General features: G+C 35.4%; 4 protein-coding genes across 4 annotated transcripts; 2 read left to right on the forward strand and 2 right to left on the reverse strand.

The window, feature by feature from the left end:
• Positions 1-215: 215 nt before the first annotated feature.
• On the forward strand, positions 216-1,968 carry LOC147277089 (GATA transcription factor 5-like). The gene is made up of 3 exons (XM_086255399.1): positions 216-389; positions 557-873; positions 970-1,968. Exons 1-3 carry the CDS (start codon positions 218-220, stop codon positions 1,660-1,662), a joined length of 1,182 nt encoding a protein of 393 aa, XP_086111525.1. The 5' UTR covers positions 216-217; the 3' UTR covers positions 1,663-1,968.
• A 3,673-nt stretch (positions 1,969-5,641) lies between these two features.
• LOC147277090 (coiled-coil 90B-like protein (DUF1640)) lies at positions 5,642-8,459 on the reverse strand. Its single transcript, XM_086254428.1, has 7 exons — positions 8,086-8,459; positions 7,818-7,949; positions 7,552-7,611; positions 6,797-6,873; positions 6,609-6,665; positions 6,444-6,510; positions 5,642-6,344 (listed from the first exon to the last, which is right to left on the reverse strand). The coding sequence occupies exons 1-7, from the start codon at positions 8,263-8,265 to the stop codon at positions 6,225-6,227; spliced, it is 693 nt and encodes a 230-aa protein (XP_086110554.1). The 5' UTR covers positions 8,266-8,459; the 3' UTR covers positions 5,642-6,224.
• Positions 8,460-10,129: 1,670 nt separating this feature from the next.
• LOC147277091 (cytochrome P450 84A1-like) lies at positions 10,130-12,175 on the forward strand. The gene is made up of 2 exons (XM_086253616.1): positions 10,130-11,062; positions 11,504-12,175. Exons 1-2 carry the CDS (start codon positions 10,130-10,132, stop codon positions 12,122-12,124), a joined length of 1,554 nt encoding a protein of 517 aa, XP_086109742.1. The 3' UTR covers positions 12,125-12,175.
• A 1,953-nt stretch (positions 12,176-14,128) lies between these two features.
• LOC147277092 (uncharacterized) lies at positions 14,129-17,819 on the reverse strand. Its single transcript, XM_086254231.1, has 5 exons — positions 17,595-17,819; positions 16,828-16,997; positions 16,350-16,419; positions 14,706-14,778; positions 14,129-14,560 (listed from the first exon to the last, which is right to left on the reverse strand). Exons 1-5 carry the CDS (start codon positions 17,785-17,787, stop codon positions 14,440-14,442), a joined length of 627 nt encoding a protein of 208 aa, XP_086110357.1. The 5' UTR covers positions 17,788-17,819; the 3' UTR covers positions 14,129-14,439.
• Positions 17,820-18,143: the final 324 nt, after the last annotated feature.

The raw sequence follows: 18,143 nt of genomic DNA on the forward strand, positions 1-18,143 counted from the left end.
TAGGCCAAGCATGCCATGCCATTGCCAGCCCTATAAGACCCAACAATTTAGAATAGTCAGCCACACACCCACCAAATGTCACGCCCATAATAAACCAAACCAAACCAAACCAAACACACCCCAATTCCCAACCCCTTCCAATAATTAAATTAAAAAATATCGTGATTTTAACTTAAATTAGTAAAATTATAAATAAATAGCAGAAAGAAAGAGAATAATGAGACAGATAAAAACACAAACCAATAACTCAGCACTAGCTTCGCCCACGAACCAGCCTTTATTTCAGTGCTTTAACCAACCAACTCTGACCCTTCTTCATCATCCACACAACACTTTCATCTTCCTCAACACCTTTTCTCCTACCTTTCTTTCTTCTCAATTCTCACCAGGTACGCAGTACACTTCAAATTAAATAATGAAAATAACAAATTAACAAACCCATAAATTTATATTAAACGAAACCCATGCAAAACTCAAAGAGAACCCACAAGTTTTTTTGTTTTTTCTGTTTTGTTTGAGTTTGTGATTTTTGATGATTGGGGTTTTGGGTGTGTAGAAATGGAGCACTGCATGGCAGATAAGGCCTTGAAATCGAGTTTGCGCAGAGAGCTGGCCATGAAGTCAAGTACCCAGCAAGTTTTGCTTGAGGAGCTTTGTTGTGCCACTGGACTTAGCGGTGTGCCCTTTGAGGATTTTTCAGTGGACGACCTTCTTGACCTCTCTAATGGCGAATTTGAAGATGGGTTTGTTGCAGAAGAAGAAGATGAAAAACACTCGCTCTCAGTTGAAGATGAAAATTCAAATTCAAATTCTAGCTATTTCGCTGCCTCTGCTGACTCTGAGTCACCTCTCGCAACCCAACTCGCTGTCCCGGTAACAATATTTGAATTAATAATTTCTCTTAATAATTTTTGTTAATTATTGAGAATTTGAAGCTAAATTTGGAATTTTGTTTTCTGGGGTTGACAGGACGACGATTTAGCAGAGCTTGAATGGGTTTCTCATTTCGTGGACGATTCTGTCTTAGAGCTCTCTCTTCTTCACCCAGTTAGTAAGCACAAACCGGTGGAGAACCGGTCTGAACCGGAGGTGAAACCGGCTGAACTGAGACCTCTGTGTTTTCGTTCACAAGTTCCAGTGAAACCCAGAACCAAACGTTCCAGACCGGCCGGTCGGGTTTGGTCGCTTTTGAACCCACTCGGCGACTCAGTGTCCTCAGCCTCTTCATCTTCACCATCGTCATCTTCTTCGTCTTCTGGGTTTTCATTTTCAACGCCTTGGCTTATCTTCAGCAACACGGTTCAGAACATGGACGTGTTCGTGGGAGAACCGGCGGCCAAGAAGCAAAAGAAAAAACCGGCGGTTCAAACCGGGGGTGAGGCGGGTTCAGTTGGGTTACAGTTTCAGCGGAGGTGCACTCACTGCCAGGTCCAGAAGACCCCACAGTGGAGAACCGGTCCGCTCGGTGCCAAAACGCTTTGTAATGCTTGTGGGGTTCGCTACAAGTCCGGTCGGCTTTTTCCCGAGTATAGACCGGCTTGTAGCCCGACATATTCGGGTGACGTTCACTCCAATAGTCATCGAAAAGTGTTGGAGATAAGGAAGAGGAAGGAGACGGGTGGACCGGAGTCGGGGTTGACCCAAATGATTCCGAGTTTCTGATGGGTTAGAATTAGAGAATAGTGCACTTGGACCGGTATGAACCGGTTTTGTCTTGTATATCTTTTTGTTTGTGGTTGTAGGAGCTTTTAGACTTAGCCTTAGTTTTAGTTTTAGGCTTTTAGGATTCTAGCTTTATACTTTCTTTTTTTGCTTGTTATTATGTGTTATTTCATATGAGGACTGAGTAGGAGGTTTTTATGTTTTAGGTTTGTTTGGAGCTTAAAATCTTTTGATTTTTTTATTTAATTTCATTTTCACAAGGCATTGAAATGTTCAAACTTCCAAAGTTGAAGTGGTTCAGCGGTATTTGATGGATATTGAAAGTTGAAGGCCAACAGAGAGAGAATGGTGAGCTGGTTTAATTAAGGAAAAAATACTAATTGTGTGGGTCAATCCTATGGCATGACTAATCGCTAAGAACACATTTTTTAATTTCAATACATATCCATCAGTTCGTATGATGACATGGTATGTTTGATACGAATAAGTTTTTCTTATAAATTAAGGCATTAGAAATGGTGATTAATTTTGCATGAAATACATAAGAAATTTAATTAAACATAATTTACATATTCTTTTGCCAAATAAAACAGGAGAATGCAACTTATTTAAGTAGTTTGTTGGTCACCCTAAACCCTAAACTCAACTTTGTTGTTCTATATTTATTTTTCAATATGAAATAAAATACTTTGTTGACATTTTTGGTATTTCTTTTGTGCTATGTTCAAAAAGGCATCATTTTGGAGTCTCAAGATTGAGTATTTTTTATTGAGGGTTTAACACCACGTGATGTTACCAATTCACTCAAATTATAACACGTATATAATAATTAATTTATAAAACTCTAAAATCTATAAAAAAAAACCCTAAAATCTAGGAAAAAAAAACCTTAATATATATTTTCGTCCACGTGTTATAATTTGAGTGGAATGATAACACCACGTGGTGTTATGGTTACATACAATAATTTTTCGACTAGAAGTGATCTCAACTATATTCTATTTTTGTTGGTCACCCTAAACCCTAAACTCAACTTTGTTGTTCCATATATTCATTTTTCAATATGAAATAAAATACTTTGTTGACATTTTTTGTATTTATTTTGTGCTATGTCCAAAAAGGCATCATTTTGGAGTCTCAAGATTGAGTATTTTTTATTGAGGGTCTAATATTTGTAGTTTATATTGAAAAAATAATTATTAAAAAGTCTAAAATGACATATAAATCAACACCGAAAAGATCAATAAAGAATCCAGACACTCATTCTCTAAATATATATTTGAGCTTAGCGTGTTCTCATGTTAAATAAATCATTCTATCTCGAAGATAAATTACCTTATTTATTAGAAACATATAAAAATGGTCTAAAGAGTAAGTTTTAAAATCAATTTAATTTTTTATTTTTTTTTGCCAGTAATATCAATTTGAATTAATATAAAATAAATTAATGAAAACAAAATGAGGCGGCTAAACTGTTGTGAGTGTGTTGTTTTGCCAATTGAAATAGGCAACTAAGGCAAGTGGTTGAAGTATCTAAACCACGTGCGTACCTCTAGTTGCTTGACAGCCTTGACATAATCAATTGATAATTGAATAATAAAAGTCAATGTCAACAGTGGAGGAACACAAAACTAGAAGACATTAATGGCCATAAAGACTAGTTTCTTGTGCTTCAATTGCCATTACATATTTGCATGTACAATAGAGTATTGTGTTGAATTCTTAAGACAAATCATCATAATAAAACTCAAAAAAGAAAACCAAATTTCCATATTTTCTGTTCTACCTAGCAAACTCAAGTCAACACAACCTGCCATCCAATTACAATCTACTTACAAATTGTTTCAAGATCAACCATCCAAAAATAGAAATCAGTCCAATTTTCCCCCTGATAAGAGTTTAGAGTGATATACATGTATACGTGAAAATATTTTGGTCATTAAGTCAGCAATGAAGTGAAAGATAAAACAAGCTCAAGATAATTATGATAAAAAATGCTCAATGCGAGATACGTTTACGGAACACTACGTCAGTGTTACACATCGAAGGCGTGTAATACACACTTCTTTGTGAATATGTTTCATATATTATGACTTTATAAACTTTATCATTTCCAAAACCTCCCATTCTAATAATTTAGATCAGCAAAATGTGCTTCTCATCTCTTCGAAAACCGAAGGGTTAAATGACGGTTTCTTTTTCCTCATTGTACGTCCCTTTGTTATAAATCAATCAGTCTCCTAATCAATTAGGCAAAAATATGTACAATAGAGTACTGTGTTAAATTCTTAAGACAAAATGACCATAATAAAACTCATAAAAGAACACCATTTTCTGCTGAAAATTTTAGGGTTAAACCAAAGAAAACAAAAGAACAAACATGATTTAATATAACTCTCAAGAGAAATAGTTTTTATGCACATAAAATTATATTACATGGCATTCATCTTTTACTTTCTCCAAATTATATATGGGATTGTTATTTCGAGGTAGATTAATTTCTGTACTCAACTCATGTTAGACACAGTAATCACACAATGAACCAGCCCTAACAATATTGGAAGACTAAAGAGACTGAACCTAATTAGTATATTAAGTTTTCACATACATACAACTGAATATCATAGCAATTGCCAAAGATGAATAAAAAAAGTATTTCAAGCTAGCTAAAAAATACATTATATCATTAAAGCCTCAGAAACTTTCAATGAATTAATATAACCCTTGAGTCTTCAGATTTCAACTCAAACAGAGAAAGAGAGAGCTATAGAAAGGGGAAATTTCAAAGAAATGAAAACAAATATCTGTTGCTTCAAATCATCCCTTGGATGGATTTTTTATTTTATTTTATAAATCTTAAACAAATCAAAAAATAAAGGGAAAAAAATGAATAAATTCATATATCAAGGAAAACAATTAATCAAACATCACACCTCATAGATCAACAATGACTACTCATCATATTAATGCTTAAAAAACTATTCCGCCAAACAAACAAGTATATAATGATACGTAGTATTCACATTTTGGTCATATCCTCTACATGCCATGATGAACACTCATCACGTCAATGCTCGATCACATTTTTCATATTTAAGTTATTCCATTTTTTTTTTCGTATTAAAGTTATTCAGTTGTAGAAACATTATTAATGTTGACAATTTTATCCATTTAGTTACTAAAACATTACAATCTTAACATAAATCGTTAAATCCTTCAATTTGAATTTCCATTATTTTTAGGGAGCGTCATTGTCACGTGCAAGGCATTCTTAGTCCATTGATTGGGTACAGGGAAAATGGACTGCACGGGAGGAAATTGTGGACTTTGGGGTCCATCAACTCATTGATTAGTAAAAATTAATTATTTGGATAAAATATCAATCGACTTTGAAACCTAGCTAATTGTTTTTTGTTTTTTGGTAGAATAGACAAAAATTAAAAAACCAAATATTTGAATACAAGGATTTGGCTTTAGAATTTCAAATAAATTATTTAATTATGGGTAGTGATTTTCAGGTTTGTATTTTGTACATTTGTACTCTCTCTTAAGAAGTGCAAACGTATAAAATTAAAGTGTAAAAATCATCACCCTTAATTATAAATGTAAAAAAGATTTTGTTTTTTGTTTTGGGCCACTATATGTAAAAAAATTAAAAACACAAGAATCCATGACCCGTGAACCACGACCCATTACCTGTCAAATTACTCTAAAACAAAAGCCTTCTAAAAGTTTCCAAGAAATTTACTATAATGCCAAAATTAATGAAGTTATAACGCAAAAAGAACAAATCAAATCAGCAAGACACCTGAATTTCGAAATTAATGATAGGTATACAACTAAACCACTGTCATTATATATTCTCTATAAATAGGCAGAAGTACCACAGAATAACCCAATCTCAGAATGTAAGCACTCAAGTTGAGCATTAACAATGTTTGGATATAAGTCAGTCAAGTATGAGAGGCTCGGGTTTCTCTCTTTGCTCCGAGCGTGTCAACCACATCCCCACCCTTAATATTACTGGGTACACAGCCTTCCAAGTGACTACCTTACAACAAACTTTTGATAGGATATGTAGAGGCCAATATTTATGAGTGCCAAACTAAGGGTCTGTTTGATATCCTTCTTGAAAACTGTTTTTTTTTTTTTCATCTATGATATTTACAGACGAAATAAAGAAGAAATTTTTGAAAAGAGTTTTTGATCAGAATACCACACACCCCTTAAATTATGATTTTCAGAAGTAGACTATCCTCACTAGAAGCTCAAACAAAAAGTGACTACAAATTTATCAGTAACCATCATTCATTTCCTCTTTGCCTCTCAAATATGGCAAAAGGGAAGGGAAACAGGCCCAACTATCTCACATTTCAATTTAATTTACTAATTGTTATAGCATCAAATTGCCATGAAAAGAATGACCTTTGAGATTCTGTGTGGCTTTTGATGACAAAAATAGGTATAACCATCTAACAAAATACTTTTTCTAGCATCAAATTGCCATGAAAAGAATGACCTTTAAGATTCTGTCGCCTTTTCTGACCAATGTAGCTTAAACCCTATAACAAAATACGAAGAACAGCGAGACCAACAGCTGAAATGGAGACAAGAGTTCCTATGCAGTATTTGATCACGTCATATTTCGCAGCTTCCAACTGGGCTCTTAATGCATGAATTTCCTGTAGACAAGTTCAAAGTAATTTTTATTTTGTTTAAAAAAACAGCACATAAGTCAATGCATGCAACCAAATATTTTCCAGTGCAGTAATGGTGCTCACTCGGTCAAGTTTGTTTGTGAGGTTGGTCGTTTCTGCATTCTGATTAGCAAGCTCATCACGTATGCGCCTGCACTTAAGCATTAATAGTAATTACAATGGTATCGAGGAACTAATAAAACTGCAGATGACAAGTACAGTAGTGCAGGGAAAAGAAAGTTCAATTACCCTCTTTCAAGATTTAAATCCAGACGTTGCCCTGCTGTAACCTTGTCAATCTCGTACCTGTTTCATGAAACAAAACTATTGAACTAAGATCACAACTCAAAATATTTTGAACAAATAAGCTAAGAGTCGATAATTCTCTAGATATTAGAAGCCACACACATTATACTTAATTGAGGTAGAAGACATACCTCAATTCACTGCGCATCTTCTCTATGTCACCCCGAAGCTTTTCAGTTTCACGTTGCAACAGTGAAAAATGATGCTCCTACGTACAATCAATATGAATCAGAATCAACAAAATGATAATTCTTTTGGTCCCATATAAAGAAATATCCAGAATATAATACTACAACCACAATTAGCACACATATACTAAGCCCATCAAACTAGGTTAGTCTACCCTTGGAAGAAGAAACAGGTCAACTTTCTGATAAAAAGCCAGCAAAATCTGCTGTGAAAACACTTGCCAACCAATCCGTATTTTCTGTTCTACCTAGCAAACTCAAGTCAACACAGCCTGCCATCCAATTACAATCTACCTACAAAACGACCACCATATGTTTTGTTGTTGTTTCAAGATCAACTATCCAAAAATAGAAATCAGTCCACTTTTCCCCCTGATAAGGGTTTAGAGTGATGTACTTGTATTTGTGAAAATAGTTTGGTCATTAAGTCAGCAGTGAAGTGAAAAATAAAACAAGTCCAAGCTGATTATGATTAACAATGCTCAATATGATTTTTTTCTCCTACCCCACACAGATTGCATGAAGAAATAAAGAAAAAAAATGGAAGAAAGCTAATCTAGAGAGCTATGAACTAAATATAATAGATTTCATCGAACTGTAAACCAAGAGAAGAGAACAAAAAATACTACTCCAAATAGCTATAAACGAACAAAACAACACCAGCTTTTAAGAAAGAACATGGACAAATCTGTTCAAACCTGTGAACTTTGAACTTCAGATTTAAACTTGGACAGGTTCGATTCTTGAAGCATAACGGACTGCGAATACCAAAAAAAAGAGAAGAAAATGAATCAAACATAAAAACAAATTTCAATCTCTCAATTCACACAAGACGGATTTGAATTGGTACAGAAAAATTATCGAAGCAAATTCTGAAATACACATTACAAAATATATATATATATATATATATATATAAAGTAAAACATATTAGCAAACAGCTGGAAATATGGTTTAGCTTTACCTTCTGCATTTCTGCTTTGGAAACGAAAGCATGAGCAACATTCTCCAAGCTATCATTCAGAACTTCAGTAATCGCAGCTGTGATCGCCTCGGCCTGCTTCGTCGGCACACCTTTCGCTTCTAAACCCCTCACCTAAGCAAATAGTTCACAATTTTTCAAGCGAATTGAAGAACAATTCATGTATTTTCTTCCTCATTTTTTTACTTGCAAAGAAAAGAAAGTTAAACATCTAGTTTTCTCGGAAACCAAACAGGATTTAGCAAGTTACCAGAGCCAAGGTGTCCACCAGAAACGCGCGATTTCCATTAGGTTTGACGAGCTGCGAGATACGCCTGCGGAACACTACGCCATTGTTACACATCGAAGGCGGGTAATACACACCTCCTCCTCGTCGGAAGTGAACAGCGGAATCGGCCACCGATTGAAGCACGCGCTTGCAGAGTGCCATGGATTGATTCCTCTTCGAATTTTTTAGAGAAGTTTGTACAAACACGTGGAGGGCAACGTATTTGAAAACTTGGGTCCAGCGAGACAGAGAGAGCTGAGAGGCGGCAAAAAAGCGGGGACTCGGGGAGCTATTTATGAGTCGCAACTCGCAACTATTATTTGCAGTTGCTTGCGCGAAACGCACACTGCTAGCGTTGTTATACCCCTTTCGCAAGTCAGTTTGTGTTGCCTGATGGCCAAAAAAAAAAAAAAAAAAACAGTCTTTGTTACCTGGAAGGTTTGCAAGGGCGTGTGTAGAATGATTAAAGAATTTTCCTTTTCTGTTTGTTTGGATGAGAAAATTAAACTTGGTATTTGGGCAAGAGAATATTGCTACCTATACTAAATTTCGATCAGTGAATGACGAGGCAGTGTTCCATTTATTCAAATTTAAGTTTATTATAACTAAGGAGTAAAATTTTGATTTCGAAAGAATTGTGATAAAATCTCCCCTCTCCCAAAAATGAAATTTTCGACGAAATTTTACTGAAAATTTTGAAATTTTCCTCCTTGACTATAACTTTTATTGTGTACAAAATATGTATCAAATAAGAGTAATGCTATTTGGATCAAATTAAGTGATCAAATAAAAGGATTCAAGTGAGGTGTCACTTGGAGAGGTGGTTATCATCTCCATGTGATTCCTCATCTCCACATCTCCACATCTCCTCAAGTGACTCCTCATTTAGTCACTTAATTTGGTCCAAATAACATTACTCATCAAATGATATTCAAGTATATTATATATATATATATATGTGAGACACAAATTTTTGCACCAAAAATGTGCAATATCTTACAAGTATAAATAAATGAGTTGGTGGGGTGGGTATATGGATTTAAATGAAGGGTAATGATTAGGATTTGACAGTGTCCATTTTGTAACTTCCAGGATAAAACATCATGCCACGTTCATCTATCCACACATCAATATAATTCTTCAAATAATATATAATTAATAAACCCTTAAAATAGAAAAATAGCATATATGCCACATAGACCATATTATGTAAGTCATATAAAATATTATTAAAATATTCAGAATTCTGTACACAGGGTTTGGTACATACAGCAATACTGTTTTGGATGAATTGAATGAAAATATATGTCAATAACAGAATTAGTGTGATGAGAACCAATTTTCAATTGACAGAAGTTAGTTTCATAACTCATAAAGAAACAAATTTCGATGCTTCCTATGTTACCCTCTAACTCTCTCCAGATCTCCTTCTAATTATATTGATTCTATTCCATTTCATTTCAATGTCCATTTTAGGCATGCACTTCACTTTCAAAATTATCATAATAGAGATTTAGGAACATTTTTAAAGATAGTGTATGGTTAATTAGAACAGAATAATAAATCCTATGAAAAAATGATAATTAGTAAATAGTATCTAGTATAAAATGTTTTTCGATTTGATTTATTTTTTCATAAATTAATTATTAAAGAGATTTGAAATATAGTTAGTGTTATATTAATTTACTAATCAGTTAGTATTTGAGCACTTCATTTTTTTTTTTATAAAGTTCAGTTTTGGACTCTCACTACTTTTAAGATCCAGGTCTTTTTAAAAAAAAAATATTTGATTTTTTGTGTGAAAAGAAAATTAGAAAATTTCCCAATACATAAAACGAAAGTAAGTAATTACTTCCTAAATAAAACAACATTTGTTTGGTGGCATTAAAGCAGTCCAGCCAAGTGGTGACCATGCCACATTTGTACATATAAGCAAATTCATGATTCTCAAATCAAACAATTCATGATTACAAATTTCATCTCACCAGGTCCACCAACCCCATTTTCCAACAGACACAACCAAACCATGGAGCTCTTTCTCCAAGCTCTGCAATCCCTGCAATCTTCACCCATCTTCCTCTTTCTTCTTCTACTATTCTCCTTCATTCTTTTGCTTAGGTCATTCCGAAAACTCCCATACCCACCAGGCCCAAAAGGGTTACCGATTATCGGTAACATGCTCATGATGGACCAGCTCACCCACCGTGGGCTGGCCCAACTCGCCAAACAATATGGCGGGCTTCTCCATCTCCAGATGGGAGTCCTACACGTTATGGCCGTATCAACCCCAAAAATGGCCCGCCAAATCCTCCAAGTCCAAGACAGCGCCTTTGCGAACCGACCTGCCAACGTCGCAATATCCTACTTGACATACGACCGGGCCGATATGGCCTTCGCCAACTACGGCCCGTTTTGGCGACGGATGCGCAAGATTTGTGTCATGAACCTGTTCAGCCGAAAACGGGCCGAGTCATGGGCCTCGGTCCGTGAGGAAGTCGACGCCACGGTTCGAACCGTGTCAAAAAGAACCGGTTCGCCGGTGAACATCGGCGAGCTGGTTTTTGCTCTAACGAAGAACATAACGTACCGGGCGGCGTTCGGGTCGAGCTCCCACGAAGGGCAAGACGAATTCGTGAAGATTTTGCAAGAATTCTCGAAGCTTTTCGGAGCTTTCAACATGCAAGATTTTCTACCATGGTTGGGTTGGGTTCATGCACGAGAATTTAAGAAGAGAATGGCCAAGGCACGTGAGGCACTAGACGTGTTTATTGATAAGATTATCGATGACCACATGGCTAAGAAGAACAGTGATAAGGACAACAGAGGTGGCAGTGAGGCCGAGACAGATATGGTAGATGAGTTAATTGCTTTCTTCAGTGATGAAGATGCTCCGAAGGAAAGTGACGACCTCAGTTCTGCCTTTAAGCTCACCAGAGATAATATCAAAGCTCTTATTATGGTAAGTATATATGAGAATATATACGAGTCTATTACTTGGATTTATTTCTTATATTTTGTGCATGTCTATACCTTAAAGAAGTATTCTCTCATTAAATATTCTGACATGAAATTAAATTAAATTATTAATTAAGTAGATTTTGTATTTGAATGTGTAGGTTTACTTTTTGACATAGTATGATACTCACTTTTATTAGTTTATATAGGTCGAATACATTTATTGTGAAAAAGAAATCACATATGATAGTTACAAAGAAAGATTTCTTAGAAATTACCCATTTGATGTTATTAACGGATTAATCTCAAAATTTGTCACTTATGAAAATATTTCTAATAATTATGTTATTTTTTATTTGTAAGGGATCTATGACTATTTATATTAATATAATGCTATGTAATTTCACTAATTATGAAATCCACTGTATTGAATATATATATGTAGGATGTGATGTTTGGCGGAACTGAAACGGTTGCTTCCGTGATCGAATGGACAATGGCAGAGCTGATGAAGAGCCCAGAAGATCTCAAACGGGTCCAGCAAGAGCTCGTAGACGTTGTCGGGTTGAACCGACGGGTCCAAGAATCCGACTTGGAAAACCTAACCTACCTCAAATGTGCAGTGAAAGAGTCCCTCCGTCTCCACCCACCAATCCCCCTCCTTCTCCACGAGACTGTCGAGGACAGTGTCGTGGCAGGGTACTCGTTCCCAGCCAGGTCACGAGTTTGGATCAATGCATGGGCCATTGCTCGTGACCCGACTGCATGGGACGAGCCCGAAACGTTCAAACCCTCGCGGTTTCTGAATGAGGAGTCCCCGGATTTTAAAGGGAGCAACTTCGAGTTCATTCCGTTTGGGTCGGGGCGGAGGTCGTGCCCGGGAATGCAGCTGGGGCTGTATGCGTTGGAGATGGCGGTGGCTCATCTTCTGCATTGCTTTGCATGGGAGTTGCCTGATGGTATGAAGGCTAGTGAGCTTGACATGAACGATGTGTTCGGACTGACTGCACCCAAAGCAGTTCAGCTTGTTGCTGTGCCGAGTTACAGGTTGAATTGCCCGCTTTGAATTCTTTCAAGTTTGAAGTGAAGAGGGAGATGAAATTAATAAGTTAAGAGCTATATGCTGCTGTGTTGATTCTGGAGGCAAAGAGTGATGAGCTAGTCTTCTATTAATTCCTCTATCTATGAGGTTTAATTAATAAGGATTTAATTATTGTGTTCTTTGTTTGGGTCTTTTATATGTGATAATGCATATATACATACATATATATATATATATATATATATATATATATCTAACTCACATAGGTAAAAGTAAAACAGTAGGTGGGTTGAGCTAGCCATCTAGGATTGAAAGCATTTCAAAGAGTTGCCATCATGCCATGGCAGCACTCACTTATCACCATGAAATTTAATATGATTGTCAAATATGATATCAAAGTTTAATTTCTTGCTGGAGCTCTTGAGATCGATCTAAACTTTCAAACCTCTATCCCTCACTTATCTATCAATTTGAAAGATGTAATTAAAGTATATAGGCCTAAATTAATTGACCTGGCCGTCCTACACTTCAATGCAATTCATGTATGTCACAGTATCAGGATCAATGTGCATTGTTAATGGCCCACACTGAAAAACTATGTTAATTGGCCATTTACAAAGATGCTAGCTAAGATGCTAAGTTAAGATGCTGGCTAGCTAGCTCCTCACATCTATTAGTGATGTGATACATTGTGTGGTACAGAATTATAGTCCAAAAAGTTTTCATGTATGTTTCTCTAAGTCTATATTTGATCGAGGAAGGGAACCAATTAGTTATTTGTTTTCTGGTATTTTTCTTCGCAATGTCTGAGAAATTTTAAGTTCAACTTTCCCTTTTCCCACATTAAAAAAAAGATGGGTTGACTTGATAATTTAAGGTCCAATTAATTTGATATTGTGATGATACAATTAAAAGCTCTAGTTAGCAGTGTTGCTATTCCTTTGGAGTTTGGAGATAGCTGGAGGTGCCTCTTAGACTTTTTCCCCCTCCCATACTGAAATTAGAATAACAACTTCTAATGTCATCACAACAGATAGTCACAACTGATAAGTACTAAATACCTAATACTACAGATGGAAAACCCCCCAATATTTGCTTTGCTACACAACTCTTTGTTAGCATGCAATACACTTGTTGGGGGTGATGATCTGATGGACATATGGAAAGCTATAAAATTTTATCTGACGTCTATGTATAATTTTTCCTTTTGTTGGCAGACGTCTGTATATATATATATATACAATTAGAGTGAGATAATATTATCAAGTAAATATAAATTATTTAATTAAATTGAAGTGGTTGAGATATGGGGTTTGTGAGATTGCCATGTTGCGTTTGCAATGGCGCAATGCAAACGCTGTTGTCGGTAGAAGGAGAAAGGATAAGAACAACAATGAAAATGATGGATACAGCATACAGCTGAACAGCTGCAAAGCTAGCAATTGAGTGCACCGAATAGCCATAATTCCTTCCACAGAGGAATACCAATAAAGCTAGAATTAACAAATTTATTTACCAAATAATGTGTTAATAACTTAAAACTATCAGTATATTTATTAAAAATAAATAACTCAAAATGAGTTCAGCTCATATCTGACTGAGTGAAATACCATCACATTAGTTCAAAATGAGTTCAGCTCATATCTGACTGGGTGAAATACCATCACATTAGTTTTCGAAGAAAAAGAACAATGCAAATCAACAAGACACCTGAATATTTTATGCTGAAATCATTGATGAAGATGAATATAGCTAACCATATATACATGTACTATTACTCATCAAAATTTGATCAAGGCAACAAGCTCAGAAATTTAGATGATATTTTTACCAAAACTGGATGCTGAGAATACTTTCTTTTCTTTCTCCTACCCAAAAAGAAAAAAAAAAAAAAAAAAAAAAAAAACAGAAATTGAATTTTGGCAAAAATTCTATTTTCAATCCTTGGATGGGATGGTGTATCACATGTTCTTAGAACATTACATGGGTTGAAAAAGGTAAGTCCAGATGTCCTGCCACACACCATCCTAATAAAACATATATGTATTTATTTGGGAATATTTTACATGAAAGATTTTGTTAGTAAGAGTTCAGTGTGCGTGCATAATCTACATAAATAAAATGTTTGGGAACTGCCACCAATTAACCATGCTAGTCTGGTATTCGTCATTACAAAATTGAAACATGGTGTAGCCATGCATCATGGCTAGTTTATGTCAACCACTATAATCACCGGATTATAAATGACAAATTTCAGTTTAATTTCACAACTGGGGCAGTGCCAACTCAGGTACTGGCGTTCTGTTTTATACTATAAATTACTGCTGCAATAACAAATTTTACTTGGGCCTTCTACGGTAGGGGTATAGAATGTCATCCACACTCTGTTTTATGTAGTTGCCCACTCTATTCACATTCCTAGCAACACCTGATGCTACTAGGATTGCATTCCTCTTAAACCTGCATATATATAAATACTTGAGATTTTATGTTCAACCAAATGAGGATAACTGGATAAGCAGAACTGGAAAATTCAAACCAAAAATAATGTAAAAGAAAAGTATTGATAACTCATTTTCTTTGTTAACTCAAATTTCTGTCTTACTTGTGGAGGTATTCATCTCCTGGCGAATGTGCTGGTTTGTAGGTTCGAGGTTGAGGAATAGGCCGAGCATTTTCTGGAGAGGAAAACACACCAAGAATTATGAACTTCAGACTTCGAAAACAATAAAATAGATAGAATTTCATGCGATAAGAAAACTAAATGACTTTTCAACAATTAGTATTCACATATTGATAAAAGTTTGTTGGTTCACCACTATTCTTATAAGATTAAGTTGTTTGAAGGTGAATCAGCAACTATTTTATGTTCTTAACACATAATTTGGGATACATTCAGAAAAGATCAAACTTATAAGTATCAAAGCAGGCACATGTTCTTCAAACAGTTTTATTGCTTTTACATGTTCCAGCATGGCTTTACTTTCAAATAGAACACATGCATCATTCATAGTAGGGCATTTGGTATAAGTGCAACAACAACAGCGCCTTATCCCAACTAGTTGGGGTCAGCTACATGAATCATGTTCCTCCATGTTGTCCTATGTTGGGGCACATTTTCAATTAAGTCACATGCTATATATCTTTCCGTATTATATCAAGTCATCGTTTTTCTTTTGTCTTCTTTCCCTATTAGCAATTTAGCACTACTCTCTATGTTGATTAAGTAACTCTTTCTAATTGGTGCATCTATTTTCTTTTTATAGGATAATTGGTCACTCTTTCCAAAGACTCCAAAACACCATAATCAGTTCCCTCTCATTTTATTTTTATATCTAATTAGTGCTACTTTTTTTTCTTTTAGGCCAATCAATGAGTAATTGAGTACTACCTTAACCTTCTCATGTATGTGGTCATTTTCAATCCTATCCTTCCTTTCTTCCCACACATCCATCTCAGCATCCCCATTTCTATCACACTCATTATATGAACATATATATATTTTTTTTCTAACTGCCCTACATTTTTCGGTCTCATACAGCATGGCTGACCTAATAGCTATTAATGAGATTTACCAGGCATTTGGGAGCCAAATGAAAATGGGGCCGTTGAACACGAATGCCATGGGGATCATTTATTTGATTTCATAAACTATATATCAAAATAAAGAAAAAAGTGGAAGAACTCAGTCTGATGGTATGAAGGTAAACATGCCCTTAAAGAATGCAGGATAATCACATTGCAGATGGAAATGACCCACAATGATACAATTTCATGAATTTCATCTAACTTCAGCTAGTTTTGGTAATTAAAGAAGTATATGTGCATTCCTTTAGAAAAAGTAAAGCTACACAAAATTTCACTAATGTAATTGCAATAAACTTTAGGCATGCGATTTATTTTCATGATAGGGCTATGACATATACTCTTTAATCACATTGCAGATGAAATTTCCCAGACTACTACAATTTCAAGAATTTAACTCAACTTCAGCTATTTATAGTCAAAAGAAAGAAGAAATGAGAAGTGTATGTACACAAATAAAATCATTAATTTAATTAAAATGAATTTTTGGCATGTACTACATTTGCAGCACAGGGGTTGAAGAACATGCGAAAAATTTAGTTTCAGAGACTAAGAACCCCTTAGGGGAAGATGGATTCTTTCAAATATTGATTAAAATCAGGAATTTATTCACATTCCCGCTGCTCCCTTTTCAAGGAAAAAAAGAAAAGAAAACTTCATATACCTTCACTTTTATGAGCAGGAGCAGGAGCAGGAGCAGGAGCATGGCCTGCTGGTCGTTTGTTATACAATACCTGACACAAACTTGTTATGTCACATTATCAATTGAGTTAATGAGAAGACCATAAGCATACAAATATGAGAATGATGAATTATGAATTATGAATGTCGCTAGACTTTTAAAATTCCACTTCCTAAGCATTGAACCTTAAGACAAGGTTAGACTTTCTGCTCCTAAACTGGAGCTGTTCCTAGCCATTTATTATTTGAAGGATGGGCATGGCAAGACTCAAACTCTTGCCATTGTGTGTGGGGAAAGAGCTCTACCACTGGTGAGTGGGAGAGCTGTTACTAGCACTAGCACACTAGCCAAATTAAATTCTTATCCATAAGATAAAAGAGTTTTATAATAAAGATGCACACATAAGGACAGTAAACCTGTTTTTCACTTAGATAGGAAAGTGATATAGAGCATTTAGTACCTCAAAACCAACACAAAATGGCAGTTCCGCTTGTTTATTTTGTGGATCACCAGAAGAATCTTTCCTGTCTAGGAACACCGAGTAACCTACGCAACCATACTTAAAATCACAAAGATTGCGGCCTGCTTTAGATGCTTTCAACTCTGTTTCTCCCACAATGTAGCTGGGTACTGACCATAAACACGTAAATAAACGAATAAATTCTCAGTTGATATATAAATGTATTGGGAGAAAACTACAAAAAAAAAAAATTAAATATTAACTAATAACATGGACCTTACAAACTGTAGAAATATAGCAGCCAACCCAAAACCAATTGGCATTGGCAATGGGTGGAGTGACCAGGATATGCAAGGCTTAAAATTCCCAATGTGGGATATATCATATACTCTCAATAATATTCCACAAAGATAGAGCCTTTCTTATTACTATGATCAAATATAAGCAACAGATTCAGCCTACGAATGTTCAGCTCTAGAATATCAAAGCACCAAGCACCAGAGGCCACACGAATCAAGGAAAGTTTCAAGCTTTCAAATTTAGACCCATTCAAAATGTAGACACTATTGCACTATGCTGGCTTATGGGTCATTTCATAGAGATACGCATAAAAGTCATTCATCGATTGGGAAAGCCAATGAATTTTGACAAACAAAACATCATGCCCGAAAACAAAAAGTAAGATCAATCAATATTGGCTGTGAAGAAAAAGTGAAAACAATAGGAATTTGATGGAGAGAGAGAGAGAGAGAGAGAGAGAGAGAGACCTTGTTGGAGGGTTTTGGAGAAGCCAACGCAGGTGGGGTATTTGGATTTGGATTTCTGTGTGGAAGAGTAATAGAGGCAACCCTTGCATGACTTTCCCCTTGTTGAGGCTCTGCTGCTCTGATTAGGGTTAGGGTTAGGGTTTTGATCTTGGATTTCTCCATCTCCATCTCCCTGTTCACCTTGCTTATCCATCTGTATTTAGGTTTTTAGATTATCTCAATCAAATATCATAAGCCCAATTTTCCTTTTCCATTGTATGTTTGTTGTTGCAAAAGTGTCCTTTAACAATTCCCAAAAAGGTCAAATACCCTCTTTTTACAGTTTTAACTTTTTACATTCAGTTTTCACTTTTCACTCCCTCCAACTTTCCAAGTGGAGTGATCTCCACTTCATTTCCCGACAGTTCGATGCTAATCCGATGGCCGGAAATTAAAGCATGAATTTTTTTTTTTTTTTTGGTGCAGCAGTGTTTCTCTTATATTTTTTCACTTATCAGTAATTAATAAAATATTCTCATAAGTCATATTACTCAACAAAAGTTTTGAAAA

Source organism: Dryas octopetala, chromosome 8, assembly GCF_963921425.1.
Source record: "Dryas octopetala chromosome 8, drDryOcto1.1, whole genome shotgun sequence".
NCBI classification, from domain to species: Eukaryota; Viridiplantae; Streptophyta; class Magnoliopsida; order Rosales; family Rosaceae; genus Dryas; species Dryas octopetala.